Source organism: Trachemys scripta, chromosome 15, assembly GCF_013100865.1.
Source record: "Trachemys scripta elegans isolate TJP31775 chromosome 15, CAS_Tse_1.0, whole genome shotgun sequence".
Classification (NCBI taxonomy): Eukaryota; Metazoa; Chordata; order Testudines; family Emydidae; genus Trachemys; species Trachemys scripta.
Window position 1 is genome coordinate 6,272,127 of NC_048312.1, and position 17,663 is coordinate 6,289,789.

At 41.3% G+C, this 17,663-nt stretch overlaps 2 protein-coding genes across 6 annotated transcripts in view; one reads left to right on the forward strand and one right to left on the reverse strand.

Moving 5' to 3' along the window:
- Positions 1–12,118, reverse strand: part of KNTC1 (kinetochore associated 1) — a 73,693-nt gene extending 61,575 nt beyond the window's left edge. Inside the window, exons 1-9 of one of the 2 annotated variants that reach the window (XM_034790725.1) lie at positions 11,906–12,117; positions 8,426–8,577; positions 6,892–7,012; positions 5,013–5,128; positions 4,217–4,289; positions 2,084–2,161; positions 1,384–1,418; positions 1,040–1,150; positions 39–132 (exon numbers count right to left, since the gene is read on the reverse strand). In XM_034790725.1, the coding sequence (XP_034646616.1) occupies positions 39–132; positions 1,040–1,150; positions 1,384–1,418; positions 2,084–2,161; positions 4,217–4,289; positions 5,013–5,128; positions 6,892–7,012; positions 8,426–8,557 (760 nt within the window). In that variant the 5' untranslated portion in view covers positions 8,558–8,577; positions 11,906–12,117. Of the gene's footprint in view, positions 1–38; positions 133–1,039; positions 1,151–1,383; positions 1,419–2,083; positions 2,162–4,216; positions 4,290–5,012; positions 5,129–6,891; positions 7,013–8,425; positions 8,578–11,905 lie in introns of both variants that reach the window. The other variant, XM_034790724.1, reaches the window with a different exon arrangement.
- Positions 12,119–12,263: 145 nt separating this feature from the next.
- Positions 12,264–17,663, forward strand: part of RSRC2 (arginine and serine rich coiled-coil 2) — a 22,050-nt gene continuing 16,650 nt past the window's right edge. For all 4 annotated transcript variants that reach the window (XM_034790728.1, XM_034790730.1, XM_034790726.1 and 1 more), the window contains exon 1: positions 12,264–12,418. Coding sequence is in view for 2 of the 4 variants with exons in the window: in XM_034790726.1 (XP_034646617.1) it covers positions 12,413–12,418 (6 nt within the window). In the remaining 2 variants the exon portion in view is untranslated. The remainder of the gene's footprint in view (positions 12,419–17,663) is intronic.

Consider the following 17,663-nt stretch of genomic DNA (forward strand, 5'->3'; position numbering starts at 1 on the left):
ACTTCTTATTTTACAGGCAATTTTTTTTAAAGTTTTACCTTTAATCATACTCGAATCAGCAAAACTTTGAACAGACACCAGGTTTTTACTAGGATCCACCTCCCATTTGGAGAGCACACAGTCACCTTGACCCTGTTTAACAAAACAAAATTTGGTTGTATATTAGAAATTCTGGTAGTTGTCAAGTTTGTCTCATTCATTGTAGTTTAATAGAAAAAGGCTTCTAGGAATTTGCAAGTCATGCTGAGTAGCCTACACAGCCTCTTAATAGTTAAGATAAACATTTCAAAAATCAAAGTAGCTTCTTTCCTTTCCTATTTTTAGGAACTGACTATATCACAATATTTAAATCAATCATTCTTGCCCACTAAAATAGATTTTTTGGGGGAGGGGGGAGCTCTTCCAAAAGCATGGAACATTTACAAACAGACAATTTGCATCCAAGTAGGATATGGTGCCTGATCCAAAGCCCATCAATGGAAAGACCTGCAATGAAGTTAATGGGTTTTGGATCAAGACCATAGGTAGTATGTATCTATCGGACCACATTGAGCCCTAGTCCAGAAAAGTGCTTCAGTATGTCCATAATTTTCATCCCCTTAAAATCAATGGGACTATGCACGTGCTTAAGCACTTCGGCAGACTGGGACTTTATACTGTACTTTGGCAAAAGTCTGTTGAATGTGGGCCCGATAAAAAGACTCTCATTGACTTCAGTTGACATTAGATTGGGCCCTCTGAGAACAAGGATTAGATTAGAAATACAAGAGCACATGCAGATGAACTAAAATCCTGCAATTTAGTATAGTCACTAGTAAAGCGCCACACATTTACCATCAACAGTCATAGCACTATGCCCAGTTTTGAAATGACAAATTGTCCCTTTAAAACTAAAATCTTGACATTGTCTTTTAATCGATCAAAAGATTACTGATAGTCTGCAATATCATTACATTTATAGACATCTTAATGCATCAGATAATTTTAATCATTTGTCTCCATAAAAAATTTTTCAGTAAAATATCATATGTAAATTTACCCCAATTATCAGCAGGATGTTGTTCATCGAGTCACCAATCACAAAATTCAGACAACCAAGGGTGTGATAATCCTTTGTAGAAATATAAGCAGTCTTGATCATTCCTTGTAACTGGAAACATGAAAACAGAGTTATTTATGGAATAATAAATAAGTTTGTTAAAACTTAAATGCTAACTTTAGGATGTAAAGAAAACTTCAGTTTACCCATTTATCAGTTAGCTTTACAGCAATTAAAAAATTTTCAAACAAAAAGTGTTTGATAAGCTATACATATCAAAGTTTTGTAAACTGGAAATTTGTAACAGATACACCAGGTGGCACACTAGCAGATACTGCATTTACCTTCTTTGCTGTAATCATGTCCATCTTGTCAATTGCTACATAAAAATAATAAAAAAAAGTAAACAAAAAATATAGTTTCGTAATTTCATAGTTTCATTTTGGACAGCAGTAATGCCAACCTGACAGCTCTGTACAGCACTAACACCACTATAATCAAAGTTCACATGCTTTTCCAGTGGTCAGGCATTACAGAAAATTAACTTTTTGTAAGCCCAGGGTGGTCCGGTGCTGTTGGTGACCTCATTAAAGTAATTTCTAATATTCTTCAATATAACTAACACAGTAATACTATGACTTGGAATTCTATTCCTGTAACAAGCAATACTCTCAATAAGAAACAAACAGAATTAGTGAAGGGAATGTAAACTATAAGTAATTTGCGGGGGAGGAAGAGGGGGGGAATGGTATACAAAACTAGGGTTTTTGGTTTTTTTTTTTTTTTTTAGACAAACTAAAACCTTGCATCATTCACAATTAGTTCACACTATCTTACTCATTCGTAGTGTTTTTAAGACCATTTCCTGGAAGTTGCTGAACATTCTCAGCTCTCTCTGAAGCCAATAGGAGTTGAGGTCACTCAACACTTCACAGGATTGGACTCTTAGCCACTATAAAAAGCAGCACACAAGTATTTTAGTTGTTATAGGTTAATACACAGCGCTCCAGAATTTTATTTTAAACATGAGTTGTATCATCATACCTTCCTGAATTTTTGCAAGTGGGACGCACATAATGCAAAAGAATCCATTGCTTGTGAGAATGAATATATGATAGATTCCTATAAAAATAAAACACAAATACAACAAACTTAAGTTTCTAAAAGGGTAAAAATTATTTAGCTCAAACTTTGATCTATTTTAAAATTCTAATCTGGTGAAAACTAGTTACATTTTATTTATTAAAGTAAGAACATTACCAAGCACAGAAAGATTTAAAATATATGTGGAACCAAAATTAAGAACATACATGCATAACACAGCCTGAGATTACCCCATGCAACTCTAACAGCAGCTGAATGACATCATTCATAGAACTTGGTTGATACTAGTGATGCTGTTAAGTATTATTGTAACTTCACAAAAAATCACCTTATCACTGTCACTAAGTACATATGCACCATTAAAGGCCAAATCATGAGGTTCTGAAGTTAATAGGCATTCATATATGTAAAAATAAAGTAAAGTTCTCACAACTGGTTCTAAGTCAACCAAAAAGATGCTACCTGCTAAAAATAAACTAACAACATAAATTAAAAACCTCACACTAGTGTCCAGAGAGAATAGATCCTAAATTCATCCCCTTAATTCCCACCGGTCAATGCTGTCAGACCAGCGAAGGAAAGGATATCTGAAGTTACAGTCTCTCCAATGAAAATGTATCACCCCAGACATTCATATCTAGGTACTATTTGAAGAGATGCCTCAGCAAAGACGGGTAGTGCATAAAGAAAGAAACAACCAGAACCAGGTTAGTTTCAGAGGGAACATATGCCAAACAGAGGAAAAAACGAATATTGATGTCAAACTTCTAAATAACAAAAAAGAACTCAAAGTACTTCACATAGAAGCCAGTACTGGTAAAAAGGCATGCATCAGAACTTTTTTTTAAAAAAAGCATCCACCAGGCATTATAAAATTTTAGTCACTAACTACCTTAAATAGATCTGTCAAAAAAAAAATTTCCAAAAAAAAAAAAAAAAAAATCCATCAATAAGCAGTTCAATATGTAAATTAGTACCAAAAAATGTAGTTGCAAACAATGCAATTTGGCTTCTTCGATTAGATTAACAGAAGTGAAACTAATGACTATTAAAGACTCAGTGTACTTACAATGTATAAGGGTGAAATCCTTCACCACTAAAGTTAATGGGAGTTTTGATGTTGACTTCATAGAAGTCAAGATTTCATCACAAGAATAACCAGATGCTCAGGTTGGGCCTGATGCAATGTCAATAGGAGTCTTTCCACTGCTTTCAGTGGGCTTTGGATCAGGCCCTATTGCCTGTGCCACCTGTCAAGTGGGGCATAATAATTAATTAAAACTATATATAGGAAACTTGAGCAGTTTTCCTGGGACAGTAGCTGTGGAAAATGAAAAGTTCTGGAGTACAGTCATCCCAAATAACATGCTTATCTCCCAATATTTTATAAATAAAAAAAATTAAAAATCTGAAATTAAATTTAACCAAAACACTTTAGTAAGTGATTGTGGTCTGGATTCTGCAAACACTTATCCTTGTGCTTAACCGTACACATACAAGAAGTTCCACTAAAGTGAATGGAAATGCTCACATGTATATAGTTAAGTACATGTATGTTTACAGGCTCTGGCCTTAAAGGAGCAATGAGACAGCCTCTTAAACAATATCCTGAATGCATGTGAATATCCACTTTTAAATATTAATACACAGCAAGAGGAGATGTACAGAAAAATATAACCTACACAAACTGTTACTAAGTAGCACACTTCTCCTTGTTTTCCTGAGGTTGTCAGACATGAGCTCAGTCAAGAGTTCAACCCTGGAAGGTGCAGAGCACTCTGGCCCTGATCCACCAAAGTACATAAGCATGTGCTTAACTTTAAGAATGCAGTTCAATGGGACTGACTCCTCCTATGCTTAAAGTTAGGCATGTGCTGATGTGCTCTGTCAGATCAGGGCCAGAGTGCTCCACACTTGCAGGGTTGAGCCCTAACGGGTCAAATCCAGCTATCACAGCACATACATTTTTATTACAGATAAATTACTCACGGTTAAGATCGCATCCATCTTATTTTTTCTTCTGAAAGTTAAGACCAGGCTATTTTAGGAAGAATTATAAGAAAAAAAACGTACCTCCATCTGCATTATCTTTTTCTATAATAAGGTTTAGATAAGTCTTTTCATTTGCAGATTTCTGAACCAAAACCTAAAATACAAGTCAACATAAAGACAAATTTTATTCCATACTGGATTAAAATTATGTGTTAGGAAATAATGCATATTAATGTTAACCTATACTTTTTTCCCTCCAGAAATTCTGCATTAACGTGCAATTTTGAATAATAAGGAATTGGTAACATAAATAATTACTTTAGAGATCAATCCTGCACACTCTTAGAGAAATAGTCCTTATCCTCATACAAAATGGGGCTGTGGGTATGTCTACACTTACCGGAGGGTCCGGTGGCAGGCAATCGATGTTCTGGGATCGATTTATCGCGTCTGGTTTAGACGCGATAAATCGATCCCAGAAGTGCTCGCGTCGACGCTGGTACTCCAGCTCGGCGAGAGGAGTACGCGGCATCGACGGGGGAGCCTCCCTGCCGCATCTGGACCCACGGTAAGTTTGGACTAAGGTACTTTGAATTCAGCTACGTTATTAACGTAGCTGAATTTGCGTACCTTAGTCCGAAGTGGGGGGTTAGTGGGGACCAGGCCTGTGTTTTGTTTTTAAATAAAGTTCACTAGATCTGTTACTCGCAGGACATTTTATGGGGGTGGGGAAAAAAGTTCCTTATAACCTAACATGCATAGTCAGCCAAAGCAAGAGTCACCTTCAAGATACTCAGTTTATTAATATTTTGGTATTTGACACAACTAAGAAAGCATGCAAGCAACTGAGAATGGAGCAAAAAAGTAAGTTCCGTACATTAGTTAGCAAAGTTTGCTTTGATGGTACATGAAGAAGATGTAGGTTACCACTTCTCTCACCGACTACAAGAAACTGTCCTTTTTGACACAAACCAACCACATCCACTTCAGTATCTGAAAATTCCAGACCAAAATTTCAAATATTAGATTGTCATAGACAATGCAGTTCAAGCATGAATAAAGTTAGTAGTGCAGCATCTCAAATTCCTTCAAATATTTATTTTGATTTATAGAAGTGCTAAGAAAGGAGCATTCTTCCACATGCTCTAAGCCAGGGGTTCTCAACAAATTTTTTGGTGGCCTCAGAATGCTGCCACCAACTCTTGCTTGTGGCCGCACTGACACTTTTCTCTAAAATACTTAATTAACTTTAGGAAAAACAAATAAATATGCATGTATATACATCAAGATCATTGCAATTTATTCATGTAGGGGTTTTTTGCAGATTCAATAATAAAAATAATGCTTGAAAAGTGATATTTGTAGGTTTAATGTCACTTTTCACAGCAAGTCCTGGCAAGTTAAGACCTGAGTGGAGGGGTGAGGCAGCAGATGTCAGGGTGATGGCTGAGGGGGGGGGGGGGGGGGTTTGCAGAGCCTACCCCCCCAGAAGCCCAAGGCCAGCACCGGGGATCCGCACCCATGGCCAGCAGCCACTGGAGCTCAGGGTTGGTGCCTGGGGCCGGCACCTGGGATCAGTGACTAGGGCTGGGGGTCAATGCACACAGATGGGAGTCAGCGCATGGGGTCAGCGGCCGCTGGCGGGATTAGGGGTCGGCACCACATGGCCAGAACCGGGATCGGAGCCCACTACCGTGTGGCCAGGGGTTGGAGGCTGGAACCCCATGGCTGGAGTCCTAGTCTGCAGCCAGGCTCCCTAAGTCCCCACTGCCTAACCACCCCAGGGCTGAAGTCCAATCCCCACTAAGCCCCTCCGTCCCCTCCCAGGTAGAGAGCTCACCTTGCTCCTTGAGCGTTGTATCCCACCTGTCTCCGGAGACATGCTTTGCTGACCCCACTCCCCATCACCACCCAAGAAGCTGCTGTGGCCGCATTTGAGAAATGGTGCTCTAGGCACCCTTGATACAAGTTAAAAATACAAGTTCAGCAATTTATAATAGCCCAGCACAAACCTCCCAAAATCAGGCTTGAGACAAATATAATGATTCTAAAAATTGTCCACAATTCATTTTGTGTGAAGAGCTGGTAAATCACTGTTCTAATATCAACAGGGTTTTGTATTCTATAATATAAATGGTTTTGTTTAACTTGTGTTAATAAATCTTTTTCAACTAAAAGCAATTAGTTGGTCATGTTTCTTTCTCACATATTACATACTTTTAAGGTAATAAAAATAGCAGATATAGTTTGTCTCCATGGTTATATAGATTTGATCTCTCCCAATTTTCACTCAAGATGCAAATTGGGGAGTCTTTGGATCATATCTGTAGTTTCACTTTTTGATCCCAATCCTGCAAATACACACACATCTTCATTCATGTGAATAGTCCTACAGAAGCCATTAGGATTCCCCACATATTTAATATTAAGCTCACGCATAAATGTTTCCAGAATTGAGACTTCAGACCTCAATCCTGCAAAGAGTTTCATATAGGTGGACCTCTGCACTCAGACACATCCCCAATAAAGTTAATAGGAGCTTTGTTAATGACCTCTAGAGGCAACAGAGGTGCTGTATTGTTTATACAAATGTTCTGTTATAATGATGGGTTGTTGTTTTTTTTAAAATCTAGGATATATTGATGAAGGATACTTCCTGTATTTTCAGTTAAAAAATAATAATACTGTTTTTAATTAACTGAATCCATACGCAATTTTCACTTACAGTTAGTTTAATTCCAAAACAATAAACTCACCAAACTGAATGTGCATCTGAAAAGACTGGCAAATGCTATCAAGAAGTGCCACTGATCTGTCAGCCACAATAATACAGCCATCACTTGAGTTGCATGCATATAGTTTTGGATTACACAAGACCTTAGAAATAAAAAGAAGAGCTATGAAATATAAGCAACGAAAAGTACCTTTAAAAATACAGATAAGAGTAATGCTTTTCAACAATTAAAAAGACAATATGTAATAGTCTATTAGTCTAAAACAATTTTTTTACATACACCTCTACCTCGATATAACGCTGTCTTTGGGAGCCAAAAAATCTTACTGCGTTATAGGTTGTGACAGACCCAGACCAGTGGGGTACAGGAGTCTGGTCCTATTGGGATCCAGGAAGTGGGCGGGCAAAGCTTGCCCACTGCTAAAGGATCCCTCCCCAGCCTAGGGGGGGTCAACAGGACCTGGAGACCAAAAAGTTACGGGGGACAACTAATAAAAGAACAGGGACAGGAGTGAGGTCAAAGGGTCAAATGAAGGGAACCAGACGGGGTACAGGAGTCTGGTCCTATTGGGATCCAGGATGTGGGCGGTAAAGCGAAGCCCACCCACTGCTAAAGGATTCCCCCCAGCCTAAGGGGGGGTCTACAGGGCCTGGAGACCAAAAAATTACAGGGGACAACTAATAAAAGAACAGGGACAGGAGTGAGGTCAAAGGGTCAAACGAAGGGAACCAGACAGGGTACAGGAGTCTGGTAGAGGGCAAATATACTGGTCACTGGATGAGTAGTTTTCTCTTCCCTGAGTAACCAGATCAGGGGCTGCACTAGAGTAATCAGGAACCTGCTAGAACCAGTTAAGGCAGGCAGGCTAATTAGGACACCTGGAGCCAATAAAGAAGAAGCTGCTAGAATCAATTAAGGCAGGCTAATCAGGGCACCTGGGTTTTAAAAGGAGCTCACTTCAGTTTGTGGTGTGAGTGTGAGGAGCTGGGAGCAAGAAGTGCAAAGAGGGTGTGCTGCTGGAGGACTGAGGAGCACAAGTGTTATCAGACACCAGGAGGAAGGTCCTGTGGTGAGAATAAGGAAGGTGTTTGGAGGAGGCCATGGGGAAGTAGCCCAGGGACTTGTAGCTGTCATGCAGCTGTTACAGGAGGCTCTATAGACAGCTACAGTCCACAGGGCCCTAGGCTGGAACCTGGAGTAGAGGGTGGGCCTAGGTTCCCCCCAAACCTCCCAATTGACCTGGATGGTGGGTTCTTCCAGAGGGGAAGTCTCTGGGCTGTTCCCCCAACCCACATGGTGAATCTCTGAGGCAAGAAAATCCACCAATAAGTGCAGGACCCACCAAGATAGAGGAGGAACTTTGTTACAAGGTGAAACCGTGTTGTGTTATAGCGAACTTGGTTTGATCCACTGGAGTGTGCTTCCTCCCCCCCCCAGAGCACTACTTTACTGCTTTATATCTGAATTCATGTTATATTGGGTCATGTTATATCAGGGTAGAGGTGTAGTTCCAATAAATTCCAGCATAATAAGCTCTGATACTGATAAATTCTACCTTTTCAGAGGAAGTTATTTTAACTAGCGTATTCTCTTGGTACAGGGCAGTTCCACATTCTTGTCTTGAACCTATGTTCAGTCGTCCACTTCCTGTGTCATCATTTGTCAGAAGTTCAATACAATTCCACATGTTGAAGAAATTCTTTACCTCTGATAAACAGATAGCAATTTATAGTAGCAAAAGCTAAATGGCATTAAAGCAAAGTGACATTTAAACAATTATCTCACAAAACCCACTGACTTTGTTGTAATACTATGATTCTATATTGGGATAGGCAACCTTTCAGAAGTGGTGTGCCGAGTCTTCATTTATTCACTTTAATTTAAGGTTTTGCATGCTGGTAATACAGTTTAATGTTTTTAGACGGTGTCTCTCTATAAGTCTACATTATATAACTAAACTATTGTACATAAAAAAAACCTTGTGGTTTTCAATATGTTTAAGAAGCTTCATTTAAAATTAAAATGCTGATCTTACACCGCCAGCCTGCTCAGCCCGCTGGGTAGAAGGCTGGGCGTTGGGGGCAGGGGCGAAGGTCAGGGCAGAGGGCTGGGTTGCTTGGCTCTTGGGGGTGCTCATGGCAGGGGGCTGGGAGAGAGATGCCCTGTTCTACCTCCATCCCCTTCACTAAGACCCCGTCCTTACCAGTCTCCCCTGCGGTTGCAGGAAGCAGAAGCTTGGTCCTGCTGCAGCCAAGCTTCCCTCCTCCCCCACTTCTTCCCCCAGCGTGGTGCGTTCCTGCCCCACCTCTCCTCCTCCTCTCACAGGACAGGCAGCGTGCCACTCAAAATCGGCTTGCGTGCCATGATTGGCATGCGTGCCGTAGGTTGCCGACCCCTGTCCTAGACAAACCTTATTGACTTAATTACTGAATTTAGTTTAAGTATGTTAGGAATTCATTGTATTAAAAATGCAAGTGTCTATGTACTATTTAGGTATTCAAATTAATATATGAAATGATTAATATGGGAAATTATCAAATGCCAATTTAATCAAATTCTTGTATTAAATCCAAAGGTGAAATGGTACATTATACAGTTGCTCTGAACATCCCCAAAAAGCCCAAATAAGTAATTTTACTACATCTGAACACTAACAAAACATAAGCATTTGATCAAGATACTTCCAAACAGGTTAAATCCAGGAGTGCTTGGACCCACCTTGGTTGGGTCCAACATGGTCAGGTGGGTATTGGCAATGAACCCTTTAAGAGCTGACTTTTTAATTCCCTTTAACAAACAAGTAATGTCATTACCCATTCACCCTTATTTCCAGTCTTAATTCAAATAAGATTTACAACATTCTTTCTTCCCAAGGCCTTTCCTCCTTATCTCTTCCCCTCCTTCCTGCTATCCAACAGCTTTTTTTTGTTCAACCTGTCACACAGGAGACCACTGATATGTGGGGTGGGAAGGTCCATGTTGGCTCATTTTAAGAGGGTGTGGTGTGTATTTTTTTTTTTTTTTAATTTAAAACCATCTGCAGTCACCCCTATCGGTCAGAGGCCTTCTTTTTAGAAACTATCCCTTATCTCATTAGTTTAGTCTCTGAGCCAGACATCCTCCCTAATTTATTCCTTCTGGCCTTATCACTTATTATTTTCAAGGCCTTCCTTCAAGTTGCTAGTCAGGGCCTTTCTTCAAAACATTTCCTTAACTAGACATAAGCTAACTTTTTTTAATTCTTTAATTTTACACTTGTATACAATCCCTCATGTAGGAAATTTCAATGGGGAAGAGACCACAGCCCTCCAAGAATGAAGAGCAATGGATCATGATTAGGCAAACTCATTCAGGTTGTAATACCACCACCTGAAGAGATGCTTACATATACTAGTTAAACTAGATGCTCTAGGGACCAACAGACAAAAAGAACTCAGGGTATATAACCAAAATAAGTGATTCAGGGTCTTCTTTTTGATCCAGCAAACAGACAGGACCTCTGGTCCAAGCGGGGCACAATCCTTAGGGAAGGTTTGGAAGGTCTTTGGCCTGCACAGGCTCTGATTAAACTTGTGACCACAAGAAAAAACCCATATGGGGTTTTAAGGCCTAATTACCAACCAGAGCCCCTGCTGGAGTCAGGGGTGATCTCTGGTAAGTTTGTCATGTATGTAGGTTTTTATTGGCTTTTAATGTATTCTGTAATGCTTTTATGTTAATGAGTCCTTGCTAAGAAAGAATTATGTAGCAAATTATAACTGTTGGCAATTACATTGTCTGCCATTTGAGGAGAGAAGCAAAGAAGGCCTGCTTAGGCAGTCTGTTTTTGGGGAGTAATACAGTACAGACAGGGAACTGTTTAGCCTGGAAATACGTGTCACCTTGCTCAGAAGGGGCAGAGAATCTATCCAAGACAGGTGATGGCTGGAGTCAAGAACATGTGCCCTTGCTGGACCACAGAGGAGGAATACAGGTGCAGTTGCCCTGAAACCTACTCTGATTTGCTGCTCTTCCCCAAGTGGTAAGGCAGGGGAGAAAACAGCAAATCTGAGCTTCTCCAGGAGGCAGCCTTTGTGTTATCCTGTTGACTTAGTGATCATAAAGAGTACAACCCTGGCGCTTCAGAGCATAAACCACATCCATAGTCAATATGGTCTCTCTTGCTTGGCATGCTCAGAGCTTATGGGTCAGCAGTATAGATCACATTCTCCAACACCTTCAGCACTCTAAGGGTCTCTTCATAGATCAAACCTGAAATACACTTCACCCCACATTGAGCCAAGTAATGAATAGCTGGCTTGGTAATACCTTGGATGTTAATCTGAAGCACTTTTTAATGGTGCTTAGGGGCTCCTTTCTCTAATCCTTTACAGCCCAGGGTGACTGAAATCACATGCAAGCAGCACTCCAGGAGCCAGGCAGAGCTCTTTCCATACAGGGGGAGCTGAGCCTACATCATTCTGAGAAAAGGGAAGAAGAAACAGCTCACCCCACCCTCCATGCAACATCCAGCATTTGAGAGAGGAGAGGAGCTGAAGAGCCCCTGGAGTTGCCCCTTAGCCATGGAAGACCAGTTGCCCTGCCCAGCTTGGGAGAGGTGGATGGAGAGCCCCGGAGGAGGCTGGGTGCAGAACTGATGAGTGGGGGTGGAAATAATTGTTAGGGAGGGGCAGGGCAGATGTGGACGGAGAGCTCCCACAACAGGGGCCAGAATAACCTTAATAAGCCAAGGGAGCACTGACAACATGCACGACCACACAAACAGGGGACTGTTGGCCAAACATTAAGACAAATCCAAACCTCAAAATAATCTCTAAAAGAAATCCTCATGGGGGGGACCAATCTCAGACTTGGAGGGGGTCTGACTCATGATTTGTGGTTGACAACGCTGCACTTCACATAAGCTTCAGCTCACCCCAAGGATCCCCACCTCTCCTCAGAGTACCTTGTCCGCATGACACCCCCCCCCAGTGCCTTATCAACCTCCTCCCCGCTCAGGGGTGCTTTATCAGTACCACCCCCCCCCCAACATTACCTTAGCTTGGCATCCAGTAGCAACGCCTCAGCCCACAGGCACTGTATAAAAGTCTCTCTCCCCTCAGTCATAGGAGGGAGGTAGCGAGCGAGCTGGGCGTGGGTCATAAAGCTCTACTCCGGCAGCTGCCTCACAGTCTGAGATTCAAATTGGCGGGAATGTCCCTGTTCCATCTCAGGCAGCTACAGGATGCAGTAAGGGTCAAACGTAAAGGCGAGCCCGGGGAACTAACTAGAGTGGCTATCGCTCCCCCGTCCCTCCCGCCTCCTAGGGTTGGCCCTTCACTGCCGTTGCTAAGGTAACAGGTTCCTCCTTCATCCCCAGAATGCACTGCGGTCATCCTCCCGCGGCCATTGTTACATCCGGGTACCCGGTAGGAGGCGCTGGAGTAAGCGGGCGGGGTCTGTCGGCTTCAGTCAGTGAGCTCTAGAGCCGCCCGCAGCCGTCGAGGGAGGCTGGGTCCCTCTGAGGAGCCTGTGAGGGGAGCGAAACCCCAAGCGCTCGAGCATGGCAGTAGGTGCTCCTCATCATGGGGTGTTTTAGGGAGCGGGGAAGCGAGAGGACGGGGGGATCTGAGTCGAGGGAACCGGGTACGCGCGTAGACAAAATGGCGTCCACCTCCTCCCCTTGGCGGCGCCATAATAGGCTTCAGTGTGGGGGAGGGGAGGCTACTTGCCACCTTCACCTCTTCTTCCAGAAGTTCCTGTCCCCCGCCGTCCCCCGGTTTGCGAGGAAAGCAAAGAGTCTTGGGAACGTCTGCTTTGGGCTTAGCTACGTGCTGGCCCTGAGGGGCGGGTGCTCCTGCGACGGGGGAAAGGGCGCCTTGGAGTCCAGACTCTCCATAGCTCGCGTTCCGGCGGATCCCTCTGTTCCTCCCCGCCCCTTTATACCTTTCTCCATGTTTGGGAATAGATCTAATATCTGAAACTATTTTATAACACGCAGCATTTAAACGCACTCAAAAACTGTCCTGATTGGTAGTTTTAAGGGGAGATTCCCTTACTATAGTCAGACTTTTTTTATCGCCTTTTCTCCTTCATATATGCGACTTTTAAGAGAGGGGGGATTTGCTTTTTTGGTAAATGATTGGCTAAGCTTGCGGTTTTAATCTTGTACTTTATTCCCGATTAAAAAATCGTGTTTGTAAAATTTTAAGAGGTCAGTCAAACATAACTCTGACGAAGAAGGAAAATGTAGTAGGCAAGTTAACATAGGTAGGATTTTCAAAAATAGTGGGTTTTTTTGGTGCACCAAACGATGCCAAAAGTGAGATGCCTTAAAGGGACTTGATTTCTTGAAGTTGGGTGTGCATGGTACTTTCTGAAAGCCAGTCTTCTTCAAGATTTCTCTAATTGAGCAAAATCACTAATGTCTTGCAAATTTTGGCTGTAATTGTAAAGAAAAAACTTATTCTTCTCTATCTTTGATAGAATAATTTTGCATTTATAAAATTGGTATTTTATATTTGACACATGTCAGACTATGTGAATCATTTAGTCTGTCACATATAGGAAGAAAATTAATGTCAAATTACTATGGGAGTAGAGAGAATCCTAGATCTGCTATCCACCCCAGAACTGTATTGTGATGGTTCTCAGGGTACCCAGAACTCGGAGCCTGAGGAAGTCTTAACTCGGTGTCCGCTTCCTAACGTGCACCAGCCTGTTAACCACTTGTCTTGACCATCCCACCCCTTACTTTGCCTAGTCCCGACACAGGTTACACGCAGAATTACCAGATCTGCTATTCCTAATGGAACAGAACACCCTAGCTTGTAAGATTCAACTCAGGATAAGGACTTTGCTTAACATTAAGCCCTTAGATATGTTTACATTGAAAACAAGAATATATTTATTATCCAAGATTCAAGGTGAGTAAGAATATTGGAAGCAAATACTTCATATATAAAACAATATAACACGCTTTCTAGAGACTAAATTTAACTACCAGGTTCATCTCCTATCTAAAGAACTTTATCTCACCTAAAGTTCTCTGTAGCATTTTCAGCCAAGGTTGGCTGAGATACTGTTTTCACGAATTTAAATGCACTGCCCGTTTGCTTTCTAGGTGCAGGGTGAGGGACTGTCGTCATTGCCTCATTATCTTTGTTCATATTCAGAAAAATCACCCTTGGCTTGTTTTTACTGTGTGCTACTTTCCTGTTGATTTCACATCACTTCATTACCCATTTACATACAAAGTTAATGTTATCTGTTGTGTTAGTTTATACTGCTTAATCTACATCCAGAGAGAGACACTTCTTACCTCCTGTTTGGAGGAAAACCTGTTTTTCACCTTTGCTGGTGATTAATACCTTGATACTGACTTTAAAAACATAGCTCCTTACATAGTGTCTGTGTCTACGTTTCACAGACCGGTGTGACAGCAGCTTTCATTTGAGACCTCACATTATATTCTTTAGTGACTTAATGTACACACCAGACTCATGACATTTCTGTAACCCTTTGCCTGTTGGGATTAAAAGGTCCTTGGGTCACATACATGAATTAGCTTTATGATGCAACTTGTTGAGTCCACTGAGCAATAGTCAGCTTGCTTTCACAGTTAGGCCCTGATCCTGCAGAGACTTAGGGCTGGTCTATGCTGGGGGGGGGGGATCGATCTAAGATACTTCGATTTCAGCTATGTTATTCACGTAGCTGAAATTGCATATCTCAGATCGACTTACCTGGGGTCCGCACAGCACGGGATCGACGGGGAGTGCGTTCAGGGATCGATATATCGATCCTGGATAAATCGATTGCTACCCACCAATATGGCGGGTAGTGAAGACGTACCCTTAGGCATGTGGCTAAATTTACCCGTTGTGAATAGTAGACTACTCGCAGTGTGTGAAGTTAAGCCCCGTACCTAAGTTTTTGCAGAATTCAGGCCTTTCTGTGCAGTGTAGAAGTGTCCTTACTTTGCTGAGCGGTAGACGAGTAATTTTGGACGTGAATAATACGGCTTTTTTGAACTGGAGAACAGTGTTGTAATAGGCTTACAGTAGAACCTCAGAGTTACAAACATGTCTGGAATGGAGGTTCTTTATAACTGTGAAATGTTCATAACTCTGAACAAAATGTTACAGTTACTCTCAAAAGTTTACAACTGGACATTGACTTGATACAGCTTTGAAACTTTACAAAAAAATTCTGCTTTCCCTTTTTTTAGTAGTGTATGTTTAACACACAACTGTATTTTTTATTTATTTATTTTGGTCTCTGCTGCTGCCTAATTGTGTCCTTCTGGTTCCAAATGAGATGTGTGGTTGACGGGTCAGTTGGTAACTTTGAGGGTCTACTGTACTTTCTGCTGGGCATGGTATGTGGACAGCAAAAAAGACAGTTGTTAAAAAAAATTATTGTTTGACTGGTACTTCAGCCCCTCATCTCTATTCCCCAAAGAAAATGGGTTTAAAATTTAATGTCCGCTTTTAAAAATACTTCTTAAAAATATACTCCAACTGAAGAAATAACAGACACTGGTCGAGTTGCTGAAAATAAAACATGTCAAAAAAATTTTTTGTTACCGTAATATAAATCATCCTGTGAAACTCATTAGTTGTGGGCATCTGCAAATATCCCACATGATCACTGTACCAACAGTACTCTGAAGCACTCCCTCTCTCTAAAAAGTATGAGAAACTAGTCAGAGTGTTTTGGAATGCCAAGGACCGATGGAATGACAAATGTGGAGTTGTTTATGCTCCATTATCTAAAGGTCTACCATAGTTTCCTGTGGGCGGGGAACTTCAGAGCTAAATAGGACTAGACAAGCAAAAGTCAAGATACTCAATCTGGGGACTAACTGTTAATTTAAGTATATTAGCAATCTAAAACCAGTATCTCTAAATATCAAATTTTGAAAAGACTAATACACAAACATTTATTTTGGATACATAAGTGGAGGATGCTATATCTTGAAAATTATGTGCATAACTTCTTTTGATTTTTCAAGATATATAAGTGAAGGAGGACACTTTGTATCCAAAATACATTTTTGTGTGCTACACGTTTATAATAAATGCTGTATGAGAGGTATGTGGTGTTATCCTGATAATAGAAAAATAATAATTGCTTGCTTGCTTTCTCACCCCAGGCGAGTGTTTGAGTAGAATTTTGCAAAGATGCTGCTGTGGAAGGAAGGAAGCAGTAAAAAAAAAAAAAGATTAGCTGCCTGGACAACGTGGAGTGGGTGGGCTAAAGCATGTGAATTGTGAATATTGAGGAGATGTGAAAGGATTGTGTAATGTCACCGATGAAAAAAGCCCACCATTAGTACACTATATCCAGTAAAAGCTTTTTTAACCGGCATGCTGAGGGAATGGGGGGTGCCGGTAAATTAAAAATGCCGGTTAACTCAGAGGGAGAGGTTTGGAGTTCGGGGGAGGGGCTGTGGGGCACAGGCTTTGGGAGGGGGCTTGGGATGCCGGATGGGGTGGGGCACTCAGCTCTGGCATCTCTCTGTCCCTGCTGCTCCTGGCAGAGGTGCGGCCAGGCGACTCTGCAAGCAGGCACACTGTCTCTGTCTGCAGGCGCTGCCCGGCCCAATGGTCTGGGAGCCACAGAGGCAGCAACAGCAGGGATGGGGAGCTGTTTGTGGGAAGCTGCTGGAGGTGAGCGCCACCCCCTCCCCCCCATCTGACACCCCAACCCCCTCCTGCATCCCTGCCCCAAGCCCCCTCCTGGACCCAAACTCCCTCCTGGAGCACGCCCTGCATTCCCTCCCACACCCCGCTGGCTCTGCACCACTGGACTTTCAGTGTAGATCAGAAATGCTGGTTTATAGAGCTTGCCGGTTGGTGAAGTGCTAGATAAAAGAGCTTTTACTGTAGCATTGTTTTTATCTGAGTAATCGGAAGAATAACTAAAGTAGCAGGCTCCATTGATTTAAATTAAGGTGATTTAAATCATTATTTAAATCACCAAGTGGAAAACCTAGATTTTAATAAACTTTTTGATTTGTACTTCCTTTATTTTCTAAAGAAAGGTGCATTCTCATTGGTTGATATAACCATTAAAATGTGTTCATTTACAACAAAATAGAGCTTTTATATTAGATTTGGTACATCTTTTTGCAACCTAGGAGGGTACCCCATAACTATACATTTATTTAAGCAATTACATAGCTTAATATTTTCAGATTCTTATTAATTGTACATTTTAGTATGTTAGAAAATGGTGAATGATGCATTGCTTATTTACTAAATAATTAACCTTTTAATTATGATTTGTGTCAAGCTGCAGTAGGATGGTGACTGGAATTTAATTAAATACATACAACAGCATATACAATTAAATTGGAATCAACAAACCCTTTTATGTTTTGGATACATAAACTTCTTATCAAAGCATGTTTCACATTTACAACTAAATGATTTATTAAACAGAGGGTTTAACTAATTAGTGAATTAAACAGACTATTTCAGGTCCTCCTGGGAAAATTTTCAGATATGCCTAGTGATTGGATTTTATGTTCCTAGTCTGGTTTCAGTCTCTTGAAAATGAGACAGTCTCCTAAATTATTTAGGCTGACCTATTGTGCCATATTTAAAAAGCTTGACTTCAAAAGTAAGATGTTTTTCCCGATTCTTTCTTCATATAGAAAAGTAGCCTTTAATTCAAAGTCTTTGATAGAGGCTCATGTATTCAACAGATTTATTTTTGTATTTAAATGTTGTAATACAGTGGTTCTCAAACTTTTCTACTGGTGACCCCTTTCATATAGCAAGCCTCTGAGTGCGACCCCCCCCCCC